The sequence below is a fragment of the Polyodon spathula genome, chromosome 1 (genome assembly GCF_017654505.1).
Source record: "Polyodon spathula isolate WHYD16114869_AA chromosome 1, ASM1765450v1, whole genome shotgun sequence".
Taxonomy (NCBI): domain Eukaryota; kingdom Metazoa; phylum Chordata; class Actinopteri; order Acipenseriformes; family Polyodontidae; genus Polyodon; species Polyodon spathula.
In genome coordinates, this window is record NC_054534.1 from 86,632,191 (window position 1) to 86,658,107 (window position 25,917).

The 25,917-nt window shown below is 36.5% G+C and overlaps 1 protein-coding gene across 6 annotated transcripts in view; it reads right to left on the minus strand.

Moving 5' to 3' along the window:
* Nucleotides 1-11,112: 11,112 nt before the first annotated feature.
* The window catches only part of LOC121323698 (transmembrane protein KIAA1109-like), a 156,945-nt gene continuing 142,140 nt past the window's right edge, over nt 11,113-25,917 (minus strand). For all 6 annotated transcript variants that reach the window (XM_041264917.1, XM_041264933.1, XM_041264932.1 and 3 more), the window contains 14 exons: nt 24,718-24,918; nt 22,092-22,268; nt 21,702-21,839; nt 20,927-21,181; nt 18,717-18,870; nt 18,367-18,524; nt 18,018-18,210; nt 17,500-17,717; nt 17,038-17,289; nt 16,565-16,768; nt 16,111-16,305; nt 15,100-15,234; nt 14,079-14,244; nt 11,113-11,724 (listed from right to left, as the gene is read on the minus strand). In XM_041264917.1, coding sequence (XP_041120851.1) covers nt 11,508-11,724; nt 14,079-14,244; nt 15,100-15,234; nt 16,111-16,305; nt 16,565-16,768; nt 17,038-17,289; nt 17,500-17,717; nt 18,018-18,210; nt 18,367-18,524; nt 18,717-18,870; nt 20,927-21,181; nt 21,702-21,839; nt 22,092-22,268; nt 24,718-24,918 — 2,663 coding nt within the window. In that variant the 3' untranslated portion in view covers nt 11,113-11,507. The remainder of the gene's footprint in view (nt 11,725-14,078; nt 14,245-15,099; nt 15,235-16,110; nt 16,306-16,564; nt 16,769-17,037; nt 17,290-17,499; nt 17,718-18,017; nt 18,211-18,366; nt 18,525-18,716; nt 18,871-20,926; nt 21,182-21,701; nt 21,840-22,091; nt 22,269-24,717; nt 24,919-25,917) is intronic.

Below are 25,917 nucleotides of genomic sequence, written 5' to 3' on the forward strand. Positions count from 1 at the left end.
AAATGCCCTACCCAGCAAAGGGAACCTACATGAACTGCTGAATGTATCCTGAAATTATGTGAATCACTACAATTTAACACAAGTGGAGGCCACTTAACTTGATGTGTGATTTTGAAGGCAATTGGTTACACCTGAGCTAATTTAGGATTGCTATTACAAGGGAGGTGGACTCTTATCCAACCAAGCTATTTCAGCTTTTATTTTTAATTAATTTTCTATATTTCTATATTTTCAATAAATTAAAAAAAAAAAAAATGCATTTTAATTTCATACAATAAGCAACAAAAGGTGAACATTTTGAAATGGGGGTGTAGACTTTCTATAGGCACTGTATGTTGGTGGATAGAAAATGTGTAGGGGTAAGATAACTCAAAACTGACAATTATGTAAATGGTAAAACACTCAAAATAAAACGTGGAAAAAGGTGTGACTAAGAAAATGCAAAATCCTGTTAATGAAAGTTGCACAAGATCTGCATTGTAAAAAGGTGCATGCATGCTGTATGCATACCTCTTTCAACAGCCAAAGTCAAAGAAGAATTATTGACAACAAACCAGTCAAGTATGTACAAACTAACTCTAATGCACGATCTCTTTTGTCAAAGTCTAAATACCTTGGCAGCATTCTGTGTAACTAAAAGGGCACGTAGTATTGGAGACTCCTGAAACTGTTATGGTGCTTCTGGGCCTCAGAATGTCAACCACACAAGTGAAAACCTTAAAAGTCAGACTTTTATTTATTTATTTTTTAAACCAAGTAAAACTGATCATGGAGTTCCATGAAAGTACATCTTTGTTTTTCTTTTTTTGTTTGTTTGTTTTTTGTTTTTTTTTTTCAAATGACATTCAAACACAACAATGCAGGGCTGTAGAAAGGCGTATATTATGGATGCTGCCTGCACATGCTTAAATGACAAGATGCCTGGATCTAGAGAGATGTGTTCTTTGTTCAGGGTTCAGGGTTGCTGAGCACCAACCCCTCTTCCCACATGCAACATCACATTCAGTTCCAATAACTAATTTACAATTTATTCTGTGCCAAACCAAATGTTAAATGGAGAAAGAAGAGAAGCAGAGTGCTGACAAAAGTATCTAGAAATACTCAAAATGGCTGCCATTGTTTTGGAATTGACAGAACTAAGGAAAAATTACAAAGATGTTTAATATTAAAATATATTTAAATAATACAATTCAATAGTATCTTTTCACCAGACAAAGCTAGTTTTATTAGTGAGCAGTTGGGTGATTTCAGTGAATATAAACATTGGTAGATTTAAATACTGCCAGTTTAAATAATTAAAGCTCTTTGGGCCTCTGAATAATGAGATGAGCTTTATTCACACCGTATTTACCAAAGGGGGATAATCGTATTGTGCACCTTATAGTGAGCGATAATGAATTTGTTTGGAAACCAGGCTTTAACCACTGAAAGGTGCACAATTTAAATCTATCTGTCACCATGGAGGCATTACTCAAATACAGAGGTCATATGGGTTGGAGCCTCATGAAATTTAGCATTTACTTGTGTGTTCCCACTTCTCCTAGATGCTTGTTTTTCTCTTCAGGGAAAGCTATAGGACCTGGGTTCTGTATAGTTAATGAAAAGGTAGCAATGGCACATAAAGTGGAGGGCGACTTTCAATGTTAATTGCGGAGCACTGCGGCATTCTGACGTTATCATTTGAATGAAGCCTGCAAATAAAGTATTTGGGAACTCAAAAGTGGCTTCCAAGTTGATACTGCCCCATATAAAATGTACAGAAATTAAAAGGGAAGTATAACTGAAGCTACACTTCCAGCTCTCTATGAAGAAGGACAGCTGCTACATGTCAGAGATGTTTTTTTCCTGTACATTGATGAACAGAACCACATGTATTTAATTTACCTGAAATCTATGCTAGCGGAAGTGCAGCATGCAGATCCTGATAAGCTTCTCAATATACTGCTTTATCTCCTGAAGTCTGCAGAATGGTTTTGATCCCTACAGCATAAACTGAGGTTCTTAACACTTCTATTGAAACTCACTTGGATCTGTCACCTTACTTGGGCTTCAGTTTTGAAAATGCAGTGAAAGAAGCCCGGTGTCACTAGAGGTCAAAGAGGTACTCTGGAAAAGATTTAGTGAATTTACTGTCCAGCTCAGCAAAGAACTTCAGTGTCGGCTCTCACTGAACTCAACAAATAATGTCAATACTGAGCTCTGAAGAAACACTTAAGACAAATAAAGGCACAATGGAAATAGATGAGCTAGCTCAGCTCTTTGGATTTGATTATGAGACAACTGACAGAATTGTGACTCAGTGGAGGAATATCCACTTCAACAGATGGGAAAACATTTCTCAAACTGTGCCTTTCTGGGCTGAACTGAAAAGGTTTTGTGATGCGGGAAACAGTAATAGTACTGCAGTACTTTCACTGCCCCATTCTAATGCTGAAGTTGAATGTCTGTTAGACTGATGAATGCTGTCAAGTCAAAACTTCGTAACCACCTGGGTATAAGTGAACTAAACGATGTGCTCACTGTGAGAACTGGGCTGAAACTCTTCGGCAAATCATGCTCACTTCCAACCTCCCTAACACTGTTACAAAACTAATAGGAACAACTGCAAACCTGCTCTTTTAAAGCAACACAGCCACCCAGCAGCAGTCAGCAGCCTGAGCCAGGTACCAGTAATCAAGAACCATCCACATCCAAAGAAGGGGAATGGGACTGGGACAAGGACATTATGCAGATTTAAAGTTTTAAAGTGTTCATATAGAGCAGTGAAAATGATCTGTAAATAACAGGTTATATTAAGTGTGAATAAACATGAATGCATGTTATAATTTCTTAGATTTTATTTTATAGTTCATTTCATTGATACAAATAATAGAGTGGTTAAATAAAACACTTTTAATTCTTGAATCACATTAGTTTCACCATAAGATGTTGTGTTCTGAGCTTTAAAAGTGGGTTAAAAACTTTCCTTTTCAATTAAGTTTTCTCTTGATTTGTATTGCGATTTGTGAAAGGCGCCATAAAAAAAAAAAAACCCAAAACCTACTGTATTGTATTGTATGTTGCATAATTATGAAATACACTTTATAAAAGCAATTTAGTGGTTTGAGTCATTTGTTACTTATCCGGTTGAGAAACATCTTTACGTCTCGTGGTGTCAATGACGCCCTGCACACCTTCTAGTTGTTCTGGGGAGAAGATTTTCTCAATTTTCTTTTCCAGTCAGTTCCACCTGTCCCAATGGTCCGCCTCCTGTGTGTGTTGCCACAGAGCGGTTCTGAGCAATCTTCTCTTTAGTTTTTCTTTTCAGCTTCGTCTATGTCTGTGGCTCTTTGATTGTTACCCAGGGCATTGACCAATAAAGGTATTAATTTCTTCTTTGGAATCGCCAGTTATTTTTCTGATTTTCTCCCCAATTTGAAATGGCTAATTATTTTTATTTCAACCCGGCCCACCGCTGCCACCCCCTTGCTGACTTGGAAGAGGTGAAGACGGACACACGCGTCCTCCGAAATGTGCATCGTCAGCCGTTCATTTTTTTTCACTCTGGAGGCCTGCCATGCAGCCACCTCAGAGCTACAGCGTTGGAGGACTATGCAGCTATGGGTAACTTACAGGCAAGCCCGCATGCACCCGGTCAGTCCACGGAGGTCACTACAAGGTATTAATTTCTGCATGCAATTTTAGTTTGTGTTGCCTCTGTCTGTACCTTGTGGAGGGCTGATTCTTTTGATCACTCATTTTCAGTCAATGCAAGCCAACTCCCCCCCAATTATCAAAATGGTGTGGATGTAAATTAATGCATTTTCTGTTAGTAAATGGGGCAGTACATTTAGATTTATGGAGCATGTTACAGCTATATTTAGTGCCCTTTCGTAAATGAGGCCCCATGTGTACAAATGTTATAAATCAAACATAAAGCATATTACAAACACATGTAAAGCACGGACTGGCCTATTTTAATGACCTCACAGACAGCTATAGTCCACAGTGGTCTGAATCAATTGAGTACATCTCAGTACTATATGTATGTACATGTAGCGTTTCTAAAGACATCTCAGAAAGAGAAGAAAAATGCAAGAGATTTCTATTGGGTGTTATAGTATACTTCATAAAAAAGATTAATAAAGGGTGCAATATTATTACTGTAAAATGTGTAAACTGTAGAGGGTTACCGGGGTAAAAGAGTGTGATTTGTAATAAAACAACAGTTTGACCTGTTGGTCACACTGCACCGCAGGAGTAAAATCTCAGAATTCATCACGTTAGAGATGTTTCATTGCGCTACAAACACCAAACCTGGGACACCACTTGTGAACAAAAAGTTCTGATAGTATCGGCACATGTGTTTCCACCCTATCCACTTTCCACAAAAAGTACCAACATTAACATCTGTGTGGGGTGCAGAAGAAAAATAGTTTCCACGTGGAATGTGGAATAGTGTCACCTGTGGTTACTCCATGATTAATAAAGGTTTCTGAGATCCTGTATGCATCAAAAGGTGATGTATATTAAATAATATAGTATGCATTTATTCTAGTAAGATGTGAACCTGCTTTCCGAAGGTTTATATCCTTCTTTTAAAATATTAACACTGATATCGAGATAAAGAACAGCACAGTCTTGTCCTTCAACCTCCATCAGCTCTATATTACTGTCATGTTATTTTTGGCATTAGGATTTTTTTTTTAGAGTCATTATCCAATTTGCTACACAAATCACATGAAAAAAAATGCTGGTTCAAACCTAAACCTTTGAGATATAGTAACTCTTTTCATTTGGGGAGGTTGATGCAATCGAAGGTGATTCCTCAGTGCTGTAAAACACTCAACAACAAAAAAATAAAAACAATTGTAGTTTATTCTGCTGGGGCTGATCAAATCAAACTCTTCATCTTAAACTTTTTAACTGAGTGTTTAAACAGGGTCTTATGCCCAAATGGACCAAGAACGACAAGTATCACTAAGTGTATCGTGTCCTATGTGTTCATATGACTTGTTAACACATCTCTGTTCTCATTCGTCAGAAGGCAAGGCTCCACCAGGATTTGCAGAGTGCACCAAAATGTAATGTGGCAAGAAGTTATGCAAGAACATACTCAGCAAGATATAAACATGTTCAATAGCTTCTTTGTGCAAAGTGAGGAATAACAGTTAATATTAGGAACTCCTTGGTACTCATCAGTGAAGGAGTGAAACAGCATCTGTTTAATTCATGTGATTATCAGGCTTAAATTGATATTTACATAAGAAAATCATGTGCAAATGAGTGTTACAGTCTACAATAATATACGTTTGTAATAAGTGCCTAAACCTATAAATCTAAGACACTTTGTAAAATGAATGTTTGTCTCATTAGAAACAGTGGGTGGGTATTACCTGTGAGATGGGAGACAACATTTGTAAAATGGAAAAAAAACTATTGAAATTCAGATTTTCCCTTCTAGAAATATAAATAAAGATGATTCATTAAGAAGAAACTTATTGCATAAAGGCACTTATTTGGAACACCCAAGATGCTGTACATGCATTGAAAGTTTTTTCAGTGACTTAAAAAGTCCCAGATATTCATAGTTAGAATAGCTACAGTTTTATTAACTTTGATTTATAAAATGTGTCTTTACATTTTTAAAGAATTAGCCTAAAGCATTGCACTGTGAACAAATATTACAGAAATAAAATACAAACATTCACTAATTTCAAATTGTATTGTAAAACCGGAAAGTTGAAAATGCAAGTTAAAAACAGATAAAGTGTATCATAAATTTATAAACCAACGAGAAATTAGAAAATGCAAGAAAAACACACCTACTTGATTAAGTAAACGTTTCTCCTCTGGAGCATCATACATTTTGAAAAAAAAAAAAGATCCCTTTAATCCACCATGAAACATGTTGCAAGACCCGAGAAATTCTACGTGCAAGCTTCTGCTCTCCTGTGCAGAGCTGTACTAGAACACCTGGCCAGTTCCTGTGGCTACTTTGTTCATGTAAAAACTGCTTTTTTGGTTTGCAAACTCTTTTCAATGGGCTACATATAAAAACGCATTTGACCCTCTAAAACAAGCCAAAAACACATGGCATTATATTAAAACTGTGACATAAAAATGTACTTATATGTTATACAATATAGGTTTAATCTTTACAGGAAATCTTCATATTTCCTGTTTATTTTTACAACAAAAGCCAACCCACAACTCTAAGTTCAGAACTGTCAATTAGCTTTAATAAGAACATTTTTAATAGCTTCACTTGTTGTTCTCTCAAGGATAATGAGGTCTATTCAATTGATTTAAACAGCGATGGATCTAAATGCCAAGAAGGCCAAGGTCATGAAAATAACCATATGTGCAAGTCTTGAGTGTATATAAATCATACATAAAAGTATACCATTATAAAGATTTAAATAACAGTACTATTTAAAAACAAGGAAATACAGCTGCTACACTATATGAAAAGTAGAAATATATGCTTATAAACAGACTGAACAAGGTTTAAAAATAGTGTATCAGTCTGAAATTGCATAAAACAATGTAATCAGATTGCATGCTTCATTAGAGATCATAAAACAGGTCTCTGTAACCATAATTGCTTTTTTTGTTTTGTGTTTTAGTTTTTTTAAATAAGCTGCATTGTGAATCAAATATGCCATCAGAGATAATTGTGAAAAAAATGGAGCCCAATCTTCTAATCAGTTTTTTAAATATGTGGTGTAACTTTAAACTAAAAACACTGAGACATTTTTACATTGACTGGTTAATAAAAACTACATTCTGAAACTAAACTGACAATCTGTTAAATGAAAATGGTTTATGTTTAAACTTCTACCACCCCTTCTCCATCCAATTTAAACAGTTTAAGAGTGTACATCTTCATCGATGTCTGTGCTACTCTTAATGAATAAATGGAGGTTATAAAAGCCACAACCTATATTTAGACAGCATTTCTCAGCAGCTGGTTTCATGCACTGCAGAAAATGCAATGCTATCTTTCAAAGCTAGGATTTTATCAGTATTAATGCCAACCACAGATACTTACCAAAAGAGTTTACTCTAAACAACTGACATTAAAAGGTTTTGCATAGTAAACCCTGATACCTAGTGATAGAAATCAGCAGGACATTGAAGATTCTTTAGTTGTCCCTGAGAATAATGCAATATGTTGCATTCTCCAGAGAATTTTTCTAAATTCTAGAATACTATACAAAGTGTTTTAAAAAAAAATGAACAAGAGTTACAAAAAAGTATAAAGTCATTTGAGGTCAATATAGCAGTTTGAACATTTCATTCTATCAGTCAAGAATGCCTTCTAGAGTACACAAAATAGAGAATGAAGTATGAATAAGCAGGCCTAGGATCCAAAAATAAAGTGTTGACTTTTCATTTACCTACTTGCCAAATAGTCAATGAAATGGTTTTGTACTAGTGTTATTACATGTCAACCAATTGTTGCAATAATCTACTGGGCATCATTGTGACTGTTTGTATTGGACTCTTCAATGCACATGTTATTTCAATTTTCCCTTTAAACCTTGACTTCACATACTATAGTGTTCACTGAGAGGAGATTTTGCAATCCTAAGTACAAAACCATGCTGTGTTACATAGGACAGCATTTAATGTTTTTTTTTTTGCTTCTTGGTAAGGTTTCACTATCGTCTAAAATAAATAAATACTTACATACGGAGAATACAACTGCAATGATAGATAATGTTCATATTTAAGTAGGGCTTGCAACTCACTAGCCCTGCAACCAATCCTGGGTTTCTGAAGTTTGAACAATCGGACCCCTGCTAAATGTGTTTTCAACTGATAGCACTAATAAGCCAACATGAATAAGCCATAGTGGAGTCTGAGGTTTAGTAACAGGATCCTGTTAAGTAATATATATTGTATATTACTGATAATACCTGTGATGAAGTGCCTTTTTTATACATGCTTCCTATGCACAACTTTGTATATCCATTATTGGTTTGGAGCACATGTACTTCTATCTAATACACTTACGCAAAAAGTAATTGCCTTTATTTATTTAGACAAAAAATATCCTTAATTTATTACAGCTACACCACATTAATGAATGAGTCTGTCAGGGTAATAAGTTTAAAGTACTGTTGTGGACACATTAGTGTGAGTACATATCCCCCTGCCTCTAGTGTATGTAAGAAATAATACAGTGCGATTTAAAAAAAAAAGAAGTAAAATGTGTGTAAAGGTTTAACAGTTAAACATGTACAAGAAACACCTTCATTTGCTGTGAAAAGGAAATACTATAAACCACATTAAGAAGCCCCACTATTCTTGAACATAAACCTTTCAGACAAATTAAACCCCCACTCAATTTTACAAGACCACCTAAAAGTTTGGGGTTAAAAATGGGTTTGATGTTTGAAACCAAGTGCGAAAACAATACTACATATATCAGTCAGAATTAGTATTACTGATTTGTTACAAGAACAAAAAAAAAATTTAATAATAATAATAATAAAAAAATAACATCTAGAAATGGGAGGTTTTGTGAACAAAAACAAAGCATCTCTGGTAGCATCTAATAAGTTATAAAATCAAATAGTCTGTAAACATGAAGTAAAAATAGAATGTGAGAAAGATTACATTACATTATTAACATATCCAGAGGTTAAAAACAATGTCACGCTGAAATGGTACAAGCCTGCCGAATGGGTTTTAACCTCTTTAAGACCTGAAATCTAAATAAGATATAACAGAGCTGCTCAGCCGAGCCTCTGTGATGCAATCATGTCTGCCCCCCAGGGTATAAGACTGCACGCACAGAACTCAGTGTCATTTTTCCTGGTGCAATCATGGACGCAGTGACTTTGAAGGTTAATGGTTGCATTGCTATTTCATGAAATTGCCATGCCCCTGGTAGCATGGGCAGTGAGCTTCTCTAGAGCTAGTTGGCTCGCTCATAGGCAGTCCTGGAAAGGAGGTGGATGGCAAGCCTCCAATTCCAGACTGGTTGACATGTAATGCTGAGTTTTCGGCAAAAAAGCAGGATTGGTACACAACCTAACCTTTGTCCTGGCTTCTGTAAAAATTAATTAGGCTTTTGCAATTGAAAATGCCTGCATCTCACTCATCCGCTTTGCGGAGGCAAATGCAAACAAGAAAGCCACTTTAACATTAAAACATTTCAGCTCAGCTGAACGTAAGGGCTCAAAGCGAGGAACAATATCCTTTATAGGAGACTGAAGCTGCCGAGCTCCTTTAAAAAATTGCCCCACCAGGAAGTGAGCTCCTGGGGAGTCAATTTTGACATGGCAAGCGGAAAAAAAGGGATTTCCCCTTGATAAACAGGTCTTGCAAAAATTGCAGTATAACTGCCATTCAACAAGTCGTGGGGTAAAACCCCCGAGACAGGCACAACGTCTGAATGATGTCCCACTTGTACCTGTACTGGGAAAGCGTGGATGCTGCTCTGGCATTTTGTATGGTGTCAATAACTCTATTAGACAGACCCAGACAGCTGAATTGCAGCCGTTCAGGGGCCAGACCCAGAGGTGCAGGCTCGATGGGTTGGATACCATAAGGTCCCCCCTTCTGACGGAGCAGATCGCGGCGCTTGGGCTATCTCCACGGCTGTCCGCTCAGGAGCTGCTTCAGGGCTGAAAACCAAGGCCTCCTGGGCCAAAAAGGGGACACTAAGAGCACCTTGGCCCAGCCCAGTTTGTCACAACAGTGAGAGGAGGTTCTCATGTGCCCAGAGCAAAAGCTTGAGGGCCACACGATGGAGACTGGGAGACCTGAGGCCATCCTGGTGGTTTATGTACGCCACCACTGTTGCATTGTCTATACAGACAAGCACATGTCCCTCTAACCTGCTGCAAAAAATTCTGCAAGACTAGGTAACATTTTTAATTAATTTTACATACAAACTTTGAACACAGTACCTATCATTCATTTTGAAAATGTAAATTCTGGTTCAGGATCATTTCTAAAATGTGTATGACTTTCTACTGGAATATCACAAACTGTTCTCTTGCATCTGTTTTACAATGAATATTACTACCATTTGATCCATGAAACACTTCTCTTCAAACAGTTGTTCAAGGGAGTCCACATGTTCAAAGGTAATTAGTGGCAGGGAGACTTCATCCGGCAAATTCACACCAGCACTGCCTTTCTCATTTGCAATATTTGACACCATCTTCTTCAATGTAGCCAGATCGCTCTTGATCTCCTCTAAGGAGGACACAATGTGACAATCCCCTTGCTGCAAAATTTTCTTAGATATTTATGATCAGAGCATAACGTCCATTTATCTTCCCCCCACCCCAAAAAAAAAAGTGACAGTGTTTTATAAGATTTATTTTTATTATTTCCATTAATTTTTATTTACTCACATATACAGCTCATGGCATTTACATAATTTGTATTAATTGAAGTAGGAAAAAAAAAAAAGGTTTATACAGTAGTGTGCAACATTATTAGAACACCCTATAATCTGTTTATTTAAAGAAATAATTCTAGTGTCCACGTTTTGATTTTGTTCCTCATTTATCTGAGACAAAGACAGTCCTTTTATATATAAAGACAGTATTTATATAATATATTATTATATATATACTATAATATATATATGAATATATATATATATATATTAGCGTTTCGCGAATAATCCATCCGACACTGACAAAGTAATGTACGTCTCAGTAGAATGTGATCCTGTGACTTACATGCAGAGTCACGTCGTATCTCGGTGTTCCTCTATTTCACTGATCGAGTCCCTGTATGTCACTACAGTGAGTCAGTCAGTGTCCCCACCTTAATTTTGAACCACTGGAAAGACCTTATCTTAGAAGCTCCCGGACAAAGAAAAGATGAAATAATAGCTAGTCAAGGCCCGTTATTAATAATTATGCCAAACGAGACGTTGAGTTTGGACACTTCCACTTGGATATTAAAGTGCACTGCTAAAAGTGTTCCTTATTTTGACTCGGGGATGACAACCTCCAACCCATCAGGTACAGTCATTAACAGTGTACAAAGTAGTACTACGATATATATATATATATATATATATATCCGGAGGGGTTAAACAAAGACTGTACAATATTTTGTGTGTTTTGACAACTGTAATGTTAATAAATATATGTTTAAGAAATGAAATTGACATTGAAGAATCAGCAGTGTTTTATAGACATTAAGTCTATTTCACTTAATCATTTAAAAATGGAATGCTCAGCAGAAATTAAACAATTTAATACTACATATTTTTTTTTCTCCAAAATATAGAGTACCACAATAAATGTGTAGTACTTTTTTAAAAATCAATACACGGTAGCAGCATACTCCACAGTAAACAGCTACACTGACACTCGTACATTTACACAGGAATAATAGTGTGTCAACGTAAAAGTAACGGTAGCCATATCCAGCGTTTGTTTTTTCATATATACCTCATCTCTTTTTACATAGCATTTCCCACTGCAAGGTAATACCTTTTTAATTCATAAAGTGTCAAAGAACTGAAGGTAAAATCAGTAGGTATGTTAATGCTCCTCCTTGTCTCTGCCTTTTTTTTCCTTTTCATCTTGAAGTGTGGTGCCCAGCTTTTTGATCAGGACTGAGAGAACCTTATCCAGGGGATCCATGACTCCTCGCTGAAGCCACTTTGGAATTGTGGTCCTGGCATGATGGAATCCCAGCTTCTGGAGAATGTAGTCCACTCCTACTGGGTCAATCTTTCTCCCAGTCCAGGAAATTAATCTAAAGTAAAACACAGAACCTTGTCAAGGATACGAGTAACATATTACAGGTCGTCTTCTGCAAACAATTAGATCACCATGAGCTACATCTGAAGCAGTTTTATTAGGTTTGACAGTCATTTTTATTATTAGTTGCCTTGTGTAAGTGTACAGAATGTTGTAAAAAGCCAAGCACTCACCATGTATCTGTTGTAATAACTCTGTTGTCAATCTCACAGGGAATAATATAATTATTTTGATTTTAGTAGCATGCTGTAGTTAAAGCAATAGGGACAAACACCATTCACCATTGAAGAGATTTTGAAAACATGAGGAATTTGTCATTTGTAGAACAACCAGCATTTTTATATATAGTTGTAGTCAAAAGTTTACATACCCCAGTGGAAATTTATCATTTCTAGAAATTTCTCAAAAACAAATAATTATAGGAAAAATCTTTTTGTGGCAAAAGTTTTGCTTTTGTGGATGATGAAAAAAAAAACATTTTTTTTGCAAAAATCCAAAAATGCTAATGCAAATATATTCATATCCTGACAAGGAAAATGAAATTAATAGCTAATTGAGGCACCTTTAGCAATAACAACCTCTTTTAAATGATTAGGATATTTGTCAATGCTTTTGGCATGATTCTTTAGTGATTGTTGACCATTCTTCGACGCAAAATTGTTCCAGTTCATTCATATTCAGAGGACTTCTGTTATGTACAGCCTTCTTCAAATCATACCAATCGGATTCGGATTGGGACTTTGACTAGGCCATTCCAGAACCTTGATTTCATTCTTCTTCAACCATTCTGAAGTAGATTTTGATGTGTGCTTTGGATCACTGTCGTGCTGGAACGTCCAGTTGCGCTATAAACCAAGTTTTGCAGCGGTTGATTTCAGGTGATCGGACAATATCTTTTTGTATGCTATGGAATCCATCTTACAATGTATTGCAACTAAATTTAATGTGCTATTAGAGGAAAAACAGCCCCAAGAAGGATATTACTACCTCCATGCTTGACAGTAGGTATGGTGTTCTTTTCTTTGTACGCCTCACCAGACTTCCTCCAAACGTAACGACTATCAGTGTGACCAAATAGCTCGCTTTTTGTTTCATCACTCCATAAAACTTTTGACCAGAACTTACATCCATCATTCAAATGCAGTTTTGCAAACTTTAAGCAATTGTCCTAAGAGTGACTTTTTACTTGACCTCTGACCACTGAGACCTGAGACCTTCACCATGCAATACTTGACCTATGATTGAAATGGAAACCCCAGTCCCACCTGCAGCCAATTCACTTTGCATATCTTTGGCAGCCAATCTCAGATTATTACTACCCTTCCTCACAATTAATATGCTTGTTCTTGGTGAAAGAACCTTCTTTCTTCCAGACGAGGGATCATTGTGACAGTGCCTTGAGTCTTGTACCAATAGTTGAAATTAGGATACTCAAATGCTTGGAAATCTTCTTGTATCCTTCTCCAGCTTTATGACAATAAATCATTTTCTGGTCTTCAGATAGCTCTTTACTTTTTCCCATATTGACATATTGGTAATGACAGCAAATCATCCTATATCTAACCTCTTTATAAAATCTATATTAATGTTTACCTATAATCCAGCATTTTCAACTTTCCTAGAATTAGGTTCTGTATTATCATACTGAAATTTCTAGCACCTTTTCTTACTAGTTTCATAGACCATTTCTAGACAATATTATCATAGCATCAAAGGGTATGAATACTTTTGAATTAGCATTTTGAGTTTTGCTAAAGAATTGCTGAAATAAAAAATTGTAGACATCAATTTCTCATTACTTTTTTTTTCCTCATCACCAAAAGCAAAACTTTCAATACAAAAGATTTTTCCTACAACTCTTTGTTTGAGAAATTTCTAGAAATGATACATTTCCATTGGCGTATGTAAATTTGACTACAACTTTGTGTGTGTGTGTGTGTGTCTATATATATATATATATTTATTTATATTATTATTATACATATATTATATATATATATATTACAGTACTATTACGTCATGATAATGTCACGAGTTATAAGCAATATTATAGTGCGGAATCAGTAATATCACGTAGGGTTGTGGCTCCATTTGACTCCATAATGCCATGTACAGTAGGTATTTATAGGTCGTTATAAGGTGGAACATATAAGCAATAGCATTCTAGCACCGCCCTATCGTTACAGCTTGATTGGATGTCGAGGGGCGATGTCGTAATATTCCACTCGTGACACATATATATATATATATATATATATAATATATATATATATATATATATATATATATAAAATCACACACACACAGAATATTATATATAAATATATGGCTGAAAAATAGAAACATTACCTCAGTGTAGGCTCAAGATGCCATGTATTGCACATAAACTCTCTCCAGTCCACTGTGGCGTAGTTAATAGCCTCCTCCTTGTCTTTCACACTAGAATTCTCATTGTGTATGACGGTGGGACTCCTTTGCCCTTGTCGAGTCGTAAACAAGCGAGGAGCGAAGAGGGCTGGATGTAGAAGAAAAAAACACAAGTAAATCATCTTCAAATCTCAGCTCAAACTCTTGCTGGTTTCCCACCCTCCCCCAATGTTAATGTTGCATAGACAAGTTCAAGTACAATGCTACAGAAAAGAGCTGTAGACAAGCATTTGATGATCATTTTCTATGAAGTGTTTTAACGTCCAGTTAACATAACAATTTAGTTTTCCATGTATGATTTAGTTAAGATCAACATTTGGATAAAACAGTGTTGATTTAAGCTTTAAGTATTTCTTCAACAAACTATCATAATATAGCAAGAGAACTGGTGAAAAATGCCAGTGTATTGCAAAGCTTCACTAAGGCTTTCGTTAATTTTAAAATAACAGAAAGGCATGTTTTCTTACTAGCGTTATTCCCTTATTCTATGGATTTTTTTTTTTTTTATATTAACAACCAAGACACAAGTGCACAAAAAAGGAAAATGTTAAATCCTATATATAAATATTCAACAAGCTAAAAGGATGGCTACTTAACCAGGACAAATAATCAAATGCCAAACACTCACCAATGGTCAGCTATCAAGGTTTTACCTTTATTATTAAAAAATCCTTTTTATAGAAACTAATGTTTGTACTGCATTGCACTGACGAAGGCCAGTGCCCTCAATGCATGAGCATGAATTTGCTTGTTCTACAGCGTCTATAAAAAAAAAAGTATTTTTTAATAATAAAGATACAAGCTTGATAGCTGACACTTGGTGAGTGCTTGGCCCTGTGAATACAGAACATTGCTGACCATGCTTTTTTCTGCATGCTCCTATTTCTTTATTTAACCAGGATACCCAGGACGCTTTTTTTTTTTTTTTTAAATCCACGATTACCTTTTTCTTTTTCTTTCAGGTAGGCAGACACCAGGTCATGCAGAAATATAATCAGCTCTGCATCCATAGTAACACATATGTGATTAGTAAATTCTGTCACAACACTGCACTCCACCTTTGGCTTGCTGCTGGATTCTGAAAGAAGCAATGTACACATTGTTACAATGAAACATGCAGGGGTCCCCAAATGGCTAACCTGGTAAAAGCACTGCCATGCTTTTACAGCTGAATCTGTTACCCCATCTGTATCGCAATAAATAAAACTATAATGATGATGACAAAAAAATATCAGTTGCTCATTATTAAATCCTGCCAGAGTGTGTGGTTCTTCTTTGAATAGCAGATGCAAATCCAGTATTGAAACAATGAAAGCAACTTGTGTTTAATAACTGGCTTAGGAATAAGAACACATTCTAACGCAGTGCATGCTCTAAGAAACAGTATCCTACTGGTCACGCGTTACTATGTCACAAAGTTGTTGACTCCGTATGTAACAGCACATTCACAAACGTCCAAGACACAACATTAACACTTTCACATACAAAGTCATCAGAAAACTGCTAAAACAACTATTTACTGTAGGATCATATTAAATCACATGTCCAATTTTAATTATAGATGTGGTTAATGAATAAAACAAATTCTTTAGCAGGGGCAGGTCTTACAGCAAAAACATTGGATTATAAAATTATATTTTATTTTCTAGAATTTATAAAAAATGTCTTACAAGTATCTAACGGTAGACATGATTTATGAATACTGCTCATATATTATTTCAATACTATATTTAAAAGCGCAGACTTCGTATATTTAAAATATATATTAACTGACAATCTTACCTGACTCTCTACTTGCTGCCATTTTTTTTTAATGGTATGTAATTCAACATGTTAACGTAACATTATTCAGCAGGTTTCATTCGACTTTATGAAGCAAAATGTGTTAATTCTATAGGGTTATGCAAAACTGCTGGCCATAGCTGTATGCTGAATTGGAACCTAAAGACCTTACCCTGTAATGCAGGCTCCTCTGGTTCCTGTACATGAATTGATTTGAAGTCCAGTTGCATTCTTGGCAGAGCGAAGATAGTCTCAGTCTCATGGCTGTAGCTCAACCCTCCTCGGAATCCACTCAGCAGGCTGGAGCTTTTGGCTGCTACTTCACTCTCTGTGTTGTTCGCATCAGCATTTCGGAGGAGGTTTAGCTCTAAATGTAATAAAATGTATTACATTGAAATATGCAGTATCAGATATGTAGGACTGTTTTGAAATGGTTTTGCTGGTCATCCAGTGTTGGACATTTTTAAGTCACTGACTGTTGGTTGTTTTGTTATCCAACAATTTGCAAATTGACTGCATAGAGGGATAGCACATATTTTGAAACATTGACAGCCAACTAATAAATTAAATAAGAGTACATTAATAGAAAAAAAGAAAAAAAAAAAACAGTATCTTAAATGTCTTACCTTCATTTCTCATGGCAGTCACATAGTTAAACCACTCTTTGACACTTGCTACTCCATGTGGTGGGTTTTCATGACGCTGTCTGGTTATTTTGGTGATGGTAGCCATAGGGCTTTCCAAGGCTCCACAAGGTTTAGTGACCATAGTATTGTGACCCAAATGAAAGTCTAGTGTCTGCACAATGTATGTTGAATCATCACTAGAACCTGCAGTAAAAACACACACACACAAAATTAGGACTGAAAGACACCTGTAATACAAGCAGGTTCTGATTAAAAAGACCATATGAATGAAGTTTCATTTCCCTGAATATCTTGTGATATAACAGATCTACTAACATATCAATTAACTGAATAAAGATTTTGTCTAGTCAACGTGCCTACCATTTAGGACTTAAAGGTTAAACCAATTTAACAGATATCCAAATAATCAAAAACTTAATTGTTTCTGTGATAAAAGGTTAAACAAGAACTACCTTCTTCCCATATCTTCTGAGCCTCAGTCCAAAATGCAATGTTGGGTTCTTCCAGGTGAAAGAGAGCCCAGGACTTGGACCTGAAATTAGGCCCATGGAAACAGGCTAGTGTCATGTGGTTCCCATGGAGGCTCATAGATCCACCCAACTGAACAGCATCTTCTGGCAAAGGCATCTGAAACAGGGATATGTGGCATCCAGCGATCACCTTCAAAACCCCTGGCCAGTGACGGTGGTGAGATGCATCCATGGCTAAGAACAAAATATGAATGTGTATGCAGTTTATCATCATTTATTAAATAATAATGAGATTAAAAAACACAAGCAACAAAAGTTTAGTCTGTTGCTGCTAAGCAGGGCTCCGTCTGTTAAGAACAGCAAAATGCGTTCCAACTAACAGGATCCAAATATTTAGTGTTTATTAACTGGAGGAACAAAAGTCTCATGATCTGCAATACTTACATTGTTCATTTGAACCTTTTCCAACATTAATGACTGGTGCTTTGGGAGGTATATATGGGACAGGACCCCAGGTTGACAAAGCCCGCTTGCTAGTATCAAACTGCTGGGTGAAGAACTCTTGAAGTTTCATACCAATCTTAATCAGGTCTGGAGTGGTAGATCTAGATATTATAACCTGGAAGATGTCCCACTGTAGATCCCCGTGGACAAAGATTTCACTGAAATAATAAAAATAAACAAATGACACCTTAGCCAAAAGAAATCCATGTTCTCTTATGTATTTAAATTCACTTAACAGTTTTATAATTTGAATGTTTGTCTTTTTTAATTATATATGGGGACACTATCACAATAATTTCATATCATATTAGATTTGAAACGTATATTAAGAGTTGAATCGATAATTCAGAAACAATAAATCCCACACACAGTCATTATAGTTAACACAAATAGAAGCCAAGATGTACCTAGCTGTACCCAACTTTAAAGGAAAATATTCATTCACATTTGGTGTATACCTTTTCTCTGACAAGCTTGTTTCCACGGTATTATACAGATTGACTTTCCATTCATCTTGCAGCTGGAGATTCGCATTGCTGAAAATCCCCATCAGGATACTCGAGCCCATATAGTCAACGCGAGCCTCAGTGGAGCCGAGGGTGATTTGGATTTTATGGCTAGGCTGCTGGTTTGGATGTTCAGAGATATGCACTGAAAGGAAACACAAGAGCATGGTGAGGTGATCTACAACAAGAGATTCTATACACTTCTAATACGTAGCTTAAAAAAACAAAAACAATTAAACAGATGATCATTTAGGAATACAAGTTCCAGCAGGCTTTAGTACTTAATTTGAATGCAACTTACCAACCATCTCCAGAGTATTAACATCAATATTGCCCCCCACAACACCTCCTCTGGAGTCCAGCTTTGACCTTCCCAAGCCAACTGACATGCTGATCTCCCGGTCTCTGTTGCTGCCCACTGAGAGCCGGCCCTGGCTTTTCAAACCACTAGTAGTCCAACTAAATGAAGAACAACAACAACAAATTAATAGAAACTTGTGTAAAAGTACCTACACAAACAAAGGTTACCAGACATCAGATTATAATATTCCTTCATGGACTGCTTACATTTTGAATCCTAATGTGTAGTGGAGGATCCAAATACTGCCACCGTTTGAATAATAATGTAACCAAACCTGGAATGTGACTTACGTGTTGTTCCCCATTATGTTGCTCATGTTCATTTGTACATTCAGCTGCTTCAGATTAATAGCAAACACAACCAGCGTCTCCCAGGGCGAGCCCTGCTGGGTGGCAATCTTACTAGCCTTGTTAAATGATGGTGTGGACGTTTTAGCGATGGAATCTGTCAAAAATTACAGAAACAGTGAGAAAATCTGCAGATGAACATATTCATCCATATTGAGAACATTCAAATTCACACACTGCATATACTGCCAAAGCTCCATCTAAAGAAATTATTTATTAATACAGTAGTTATTAATATCTATTGCTTTATTTTGTATTATTATTATTATCTACACCAGGCATTTTCAACCGGAGGTAAGTGTACCCCTGGGGGTATATCTGAAGGTAATAAGGGATACACTGGACGACTCAGAAATAAAAAAAACAAAATGAAATTAGAAGAAAATAAAGATCTTGATTTATTTTTTTATTTTTTTAACAGTAATATATATTATCTCTAAACCACTGTGCATAATTATTTCATTTTTGTTTAGCAGCTCAAATGTTACAGTCTGACTATAGTTTCAAAATTATCATCCACCTGTGTGCATGCACGATTTTGATTAAGCAGATTTCCACTCTGATATTAAGGTGGGTGAGGCAGTCATTACCTATGGACAGTCCTCTGTGCTGCTCATGGACCTTGCAGTTTTCAGCTCGTTGTATAAATAAATACTAAAATCAGTGAAGCACAGCACTTCTGCATTTTATAGCAGTACAGATGCTCCAGCAAACATAAATAATTACCACAATACTCAGATTGACTTTTTTTTGTTGTTTTATTTAGTAGGCGTGGCTGCATTTTAGTAACACCAACAATGGCTGGTTGAATTTGTTTTTGGTGTCTGGTAGAGTACTGTACATCCAGATTATTGTATCGTTTTTCAATTAAAAAATTTATACTTTTCTTACTTACAAAAGAAAAACTAAGAAAACAAACACAAAAGAGTCTGCAGAAAGTGCAAGCCGACAGAAAGTTATTGAGTCCCTTTGGATAATTTTTAAGTTGGCTTTAATACAAAGTTTAACTTGGTTAATGTTTTGATTTTGTTAACATTTTAAATGGCACACACAATTATGCTGAGTTGGGAAGTAAATGGTATTCTGATAAACATTTAAAGTGCAGACTATTATGGATTATTTTTAATAACTTTGCCAAACATGAAAGCGATTAAATGTCTTTTCTGAAAAGCCTTTTGGTTCTGTGCATAGAAATACTTATAATTACTGTTTGGTATTCTGTCCTAAACCAGCAGTATGTCAATCCCAATCTGTTGTGACATAAATTACATATTAAATAAAATGTATTTGTTAATCAGACTATTCAACCTTTTGTTGCAACTGTGGCACTATTCAGTAGAGCAACAATTGTAAAAGGGACTCCAAGCAGAAGGGGTACAGTTTAAAAAAATAATGAAACCTTCTACACAACTGCAAAATGTTACAGTGCTACTCTATATTAAATCAGTACTAAGTTAATTTAATTCAAAGTACTTTTATGGCAGATTATGACATTATTTAGGTAAGAATAATTTGGCCTCTTATTTCACAGGCTATTAAAACTAGAATTTTGTTCTGAACAAGCTACCAGTCAAAAAGGATGGTTTGACAATGTAAATGCAAATGTCAGTGATTTGTATTGGCATTTTATGTGCCACGGAGGACTATGTTAAAAATGTTAACTTTGTTTGCCTGTATCTCACGGAACGCCACTGAAAGCGAGCTGTGATGCTGTAAATACAGTATAATCGTAAATCTCGAAAAACTACTCACTTCTAAATCTTTTGTAGTCTTTTTTGTATTACTTTAGTATAAATACATGTTAATTTGGATTCATATGTTGTTTTTTCTGACTTTATGTGAACGAAAAGACACACATTTGCCCGTTTTCCCATTGGAAATAGTGATATTTTGAAATATCACTGTCCTGGTCACAAAAGCAAAGTTTGTGGGGAATAATAGCCATTTTCTATACTTTTGAGGCATAAGCAATTAGGAAATAACACTTACTACCCAGGAACAAAAATTGTGTTACATAGTGTTATTATTAACTAAATAATAATACTAATAATAATACTAATAATAATACTACTACTAATACTACTACGACTACTACTACTAATAATAATAATAATAAATATCAACAAGACCTTTTATATGATCTTATAGCTTACCTCTTGGTGCAGAGGAGTCCGAGACACTCCTGGAGTGGGATACAGCAGGAGACTTGAGGCTGTGGGAAATCCCCCCTGGAGACATGCTGTTGTTCAGGGCATGCTCGCTGAACACATTAGGCAACTGTGTCCTGTGTTGGTAAGAGGCTGACTGGGAGGTCTGGTCCCATGTCCTACAGTAGGCTTTACGGGTTGACTCAGGAGAAAGGTGCTGATTGACTCCTTCAACAGAGTCTGGTGTTGCAGGCCCTGAAGCTGGAGACAAAAATATTTAAAAAAAATTATGTAATGCAAAGACCTCCACGTTCTGAAGACGAGATGAGATGAGATTCGAAGCAGTTCAAATTTCTCCAAAAGATTATGGAGCAATCACAGGTCAGAACGTATAATGGAGAAAGGTCTCACTCAAAAGCATCATTTAGAAAAAATAAATAAAAAGTCACTTTTTCAACAAGATGAAAGTATATGAACACTATGAAAAGTTAATGCTTCTTACAGTTGGCTGGATAATTTTAGATTAACCAAATATAATACTATCATTGAGGCTTCCCACTTTATTTGTAAATTACAAATTAATTTGTTGACTGCAACATCCTAAAAAAAAATTGAAAACAAGAAGTCCCAACAAAGTCTCCAAAATAATAATAAGTTTTATTAACACCAAACTGTATCTTATGCTTTGCGTGGATACAGAGATATGTTTGTGCTCTCCCTCTCAAAGGCAGGCCAGTAGAAACTGCACTTCCTTAAACAATTAATCAGAATAGTTGCTCACCTGCCAAATTTATTGTCTGATCACCTAAAAAGAGGCGTCTCGCAATGCTCCTCCTGTACCAAGCTCGTGGAAAGGCCAGGATCTCACTTAGCCTCCTCATATCATATTTAAAGGAAGCTGAACCGATGTCACATACAGCTGCAAAAATATAGAACACATTTTAATGAATATTGTCTAGAGATATATAAATACATGTGTAGCTTTTTAAGCTATCAAACTCATTTATGAAAACATTCCATTTCATCAAGATTACCTATTACAGAAACTCAGTTATCTCTATGGTATGACTAGGCTACAAATCATCTCATATAGCAAATTTAAACAATGTAACACTTTGGTCAATTGCATTTCACAGCAAATAGGAACATGTGAAAATGAGAAAAGACAAACCTGAGATGTTAATTAAAGTGGTCTCAATCTTGCCCCCTTTCCCTGGCATCATGCTCTCAATAAAGATAGCGCCCCCGGAGCGCCTCATCCTGGATAGGCTCACTTTCACAAACTCCAGGTTGATGCTCAGGGAGTCTTTACGACCCGTGACAGAAGAGGTCTCTTCATCCACAGCACCTGCACAAGACAGGGAACATATTGCAACATAGAGTAATGAGATTTACCTTCTGGAAGCAATTTGTCTGGTACAGATGAACCAACCCACTTTATATCCTGATTGCCGTGCAGGCATAATTTGTGATATAAAGCTGGTCATGACACACAGTACCGTGAAAAAGTATTTGCCCCGTCTGAACCAAATGCTTCCTGCAGTTATTGATCACCTGATGTTTGATTATCTTGCACACAAACAAATGAAAGAAGCACCAAACTTTGGTGTCAATTTTTCTCTCAGACTCCCTCTATATATTTCTACAACCCACAAAAACATCTTACCAAATTCAATGTGAAAAATGTGCAAAAATGCAGAAAATCAGACAGGGGGCAAATACATTTTCATGGTAAGTAAACCGGGTTTCATGTTTGCCTATGACAGCACATTGTGAGTGCGAGAAAAAAAGAACGAAAACTAACGGTGAATGGAAGAGCAGTGTTTTAATACTGTACATTTAGAGCTCTATGTATCACTGATTTTTCATTCGTATCTAGACTTTTCATAGGTTTTTGTGACTTCGTAGACCTATCTGCGATGTACAAAAGTCATTTTCACTTCCGTAACTCAGTTTCATCCTTGCTGCGGTAGTTTAGTTAGGACTGTTCGTCTCAAACTACTTTTCGTACTGCAAATGTACGAATCTCATTATAAAATCGACGTTTCACACTTACCCTTGATGTATCATCATTTTTTCATGATTTACGACTTCAGTTTGTGCCTGTTATTTTACACATGCCTCTGACTGCCATAGATTCAACTAGCTATTCGTATGTGAAAATTCCTGTTTAAACATTTCCGGGCTTTTAGTTACTTTAAAATAAAAGCACTTTAAAATATAAAATAAATAAATAAATAAATAAATAAATAAATAAATAAAAAATTAAACTGAAATCTTTTTTTATCAGTAATTAATGATGTAGTGCATTGAAAACTGAAATATGCAGAAAAGTATTTATTTGTGTAGCCCACTGTATGCACTGTACTTTTTTCCTTTACATAACTAAAATATGTCCTGCTCACAGTGAGAAGAGGTTCTTGAGGTACACCGTAGTGAACCTGTGGCCTGGCCTAATTGACTGCAACAGCTGTCAACATTTTGAACCTCCTTCATCTCTGATACAGGTTGACCTGTCTGAGGATAGGTCTGAGGACACCATCCTGCTTAGAGTCCTTCCTCCAACTGCAGGGGGTCTATCATGCAAATAGTCTGTTTTTGCAGCAGAACTGCTACCTCCTGACACACCACCACAGCGTTCTTTGGGATCCAGACGTCCGTGGTGCACCAATGCCAATACTCCAGATGGCTCCATGAAAAGGGGCCCAGGACTGTGGCAGCAAACCACTAGGGCTGCTGCCTGGCTTGTGGTTTGACCCAAGGCTTCTGCCTCTGCGCTGGCGGTGGACCCTATTGTAGCCTCCGCTGCAAGCAGTCACGGGCCAGTTCTGAACACCACCTCTGGCAGCGGGTCAGCTGGCTGTGCCAGTCTTGGAGGTTGCTGGGGCCTAGGGCACCAGTTTACAGCTGGTTTGCGGGCTGGGGTGGTCGCTTGGGAAGCAAGTGTACTAGCTCCTTTGTGGATTCCCGCGCACTGGATTCCTGGGAAAGCCAAAGCGCTCTGTAGAGTTGCAGGAGAGATGTTTCTCCAGTGCGCTGGGAAAAACATCAGCAAAACTTTGCAGAAACTGCGGTTCACCAGTGCATCCTTTGCATGCTCTGGCCCCAGCAGGAAGAGCATCTGCTGTGCTCACCTTAACAGGCAGACTCTCACTACACGTGTGCCGCGGCATGCAATGCAGAGAATCATGTACTTAGTCTCTGTGAATTACAGAAAAATACAACGAGAAAAGAAAATATTTCTCTCACAGAAAATACAGTAATTACAATTACCAAAAAGAGAATAAAACAACTCAAGCTGGAGCTATTGCAGCTTGGGGAGAGAGCACAAAGTCAGCAGTCTTACATTGCCTGATCCCTTCACGTTGGGCACAAGGCTGCAGTGGGACGTAACAAACTCGCTATAGTGCACAACATACACGTAATTCATTTTTTAAAAAACATTGTAAATAAATTATCGCATAAATTATGTAAAACACAATCATTAGCGAAAAGTACACAGTTGTAAGCAATAATTACTTATCTGATAGGTTCCTCCTGTCAGGTCAGTCTTGAAAGGAAAAATGGCACTGAGGTGTGTGAGCACTGTTATTTTATGCCCTCAGGGCCGGGCCATGACTAGGTCACAGCCTCTGCGAGTAGGTTTTATATATTTTACTCTGGTTTCAGGTCTTTAGGAGGTAAATACTCATTCAGTAATTTGTTACATTTTGTACTTGCAAACGGAACTTTCTTTTATTATATGAAAACCTGGCTGATTTCTTTTTTCACTCAAATAAAGTTAAAACTTTTCTTACCTAGTGGGCCTGAACCAGGAAGGCCAGCAACAACTGATGTTTGTTTTCCTGCTCCGTAGGGATGGAACACATAGAGTGAGAAGTCTGACATACAGGCTGTGAAACTCAGTCCTGATGAACTAGCGTTGGAAGTGGCCAGGTCTGACTGGCTGCTGCAGTGCCTGGTTCTGCCAAGAGGACTTCCAAGTCCTGGGGAGGGACCTGCAAAAGACAAACAAGGTTATTCACGAACATCTCCTGCCAAGGAACAGCATTAGTATCAGGGCAAGCAGGTCACCATGACCTACAGCAACATCATGTATTTTATATCAACAACCTACATTGTATTTTTAAGGCCCACATGCTTTGAGACTTATCAGTTGCATCGGTCAGTGTGTTATGCTTTGGCGATGCAATTTTACAGGATGGGCCGATCAATCGCAAAGTTTAAACATGTTTTTTATATATATATATATATATATATATATATATATATATATATATATATATATATATATATATATTTCTCAAAGTACAAGCAACCAATGAGTTCACCACATTCAGTCATATGACTGGAGACAGACATGCATGTATTCTCTCTCTAGTAAAATAAATACACACACAAGGTATTCCATTGGTTTGTATATAATGTCTGTGCCGATATCTTTGGAAAACAAGCCATCAGCCCCATCAGCATTGTATTTTAACTATTATGTGAAATATTTGCAAAATACTTAAACTGCTGCTATAACCACGTTTCATTTATTGTTACTACCGTTTTAATTCAATTATACCAGATCACATTTTTATTTACAATGAAGGGAAAACAGAATACATGTTTTCATTTTAAGCAATTGGTCGACACAGTATGTTCCCTAAATAAAAACATGATTTGATATACAGAGCCTTGCAAAAGTATTCAGACCCCTGACCAATTCTCTCATATTACTGAATTACAAATGGTAAACTGAAATTTCGTTCTGCTTGATATTTTATTTTTAAACACTGAAACTCAGAATCAGTTATTGTAAGGTGACATTGGTTTAATGTTGGGAAATATTTTTAAGAAAAATAAAAAACTGAAATATCTTGCTTGCATAAGTATTCAACCCCTGTGCTGTGGAAGCTCCCAGTTTGCACCGATGAAAGAAATTGCCCAAACGAGGACCTTACCATTGGTCTCCACCTGTGAACCATTAAAGTTCCTGTCCCATTTTCTGG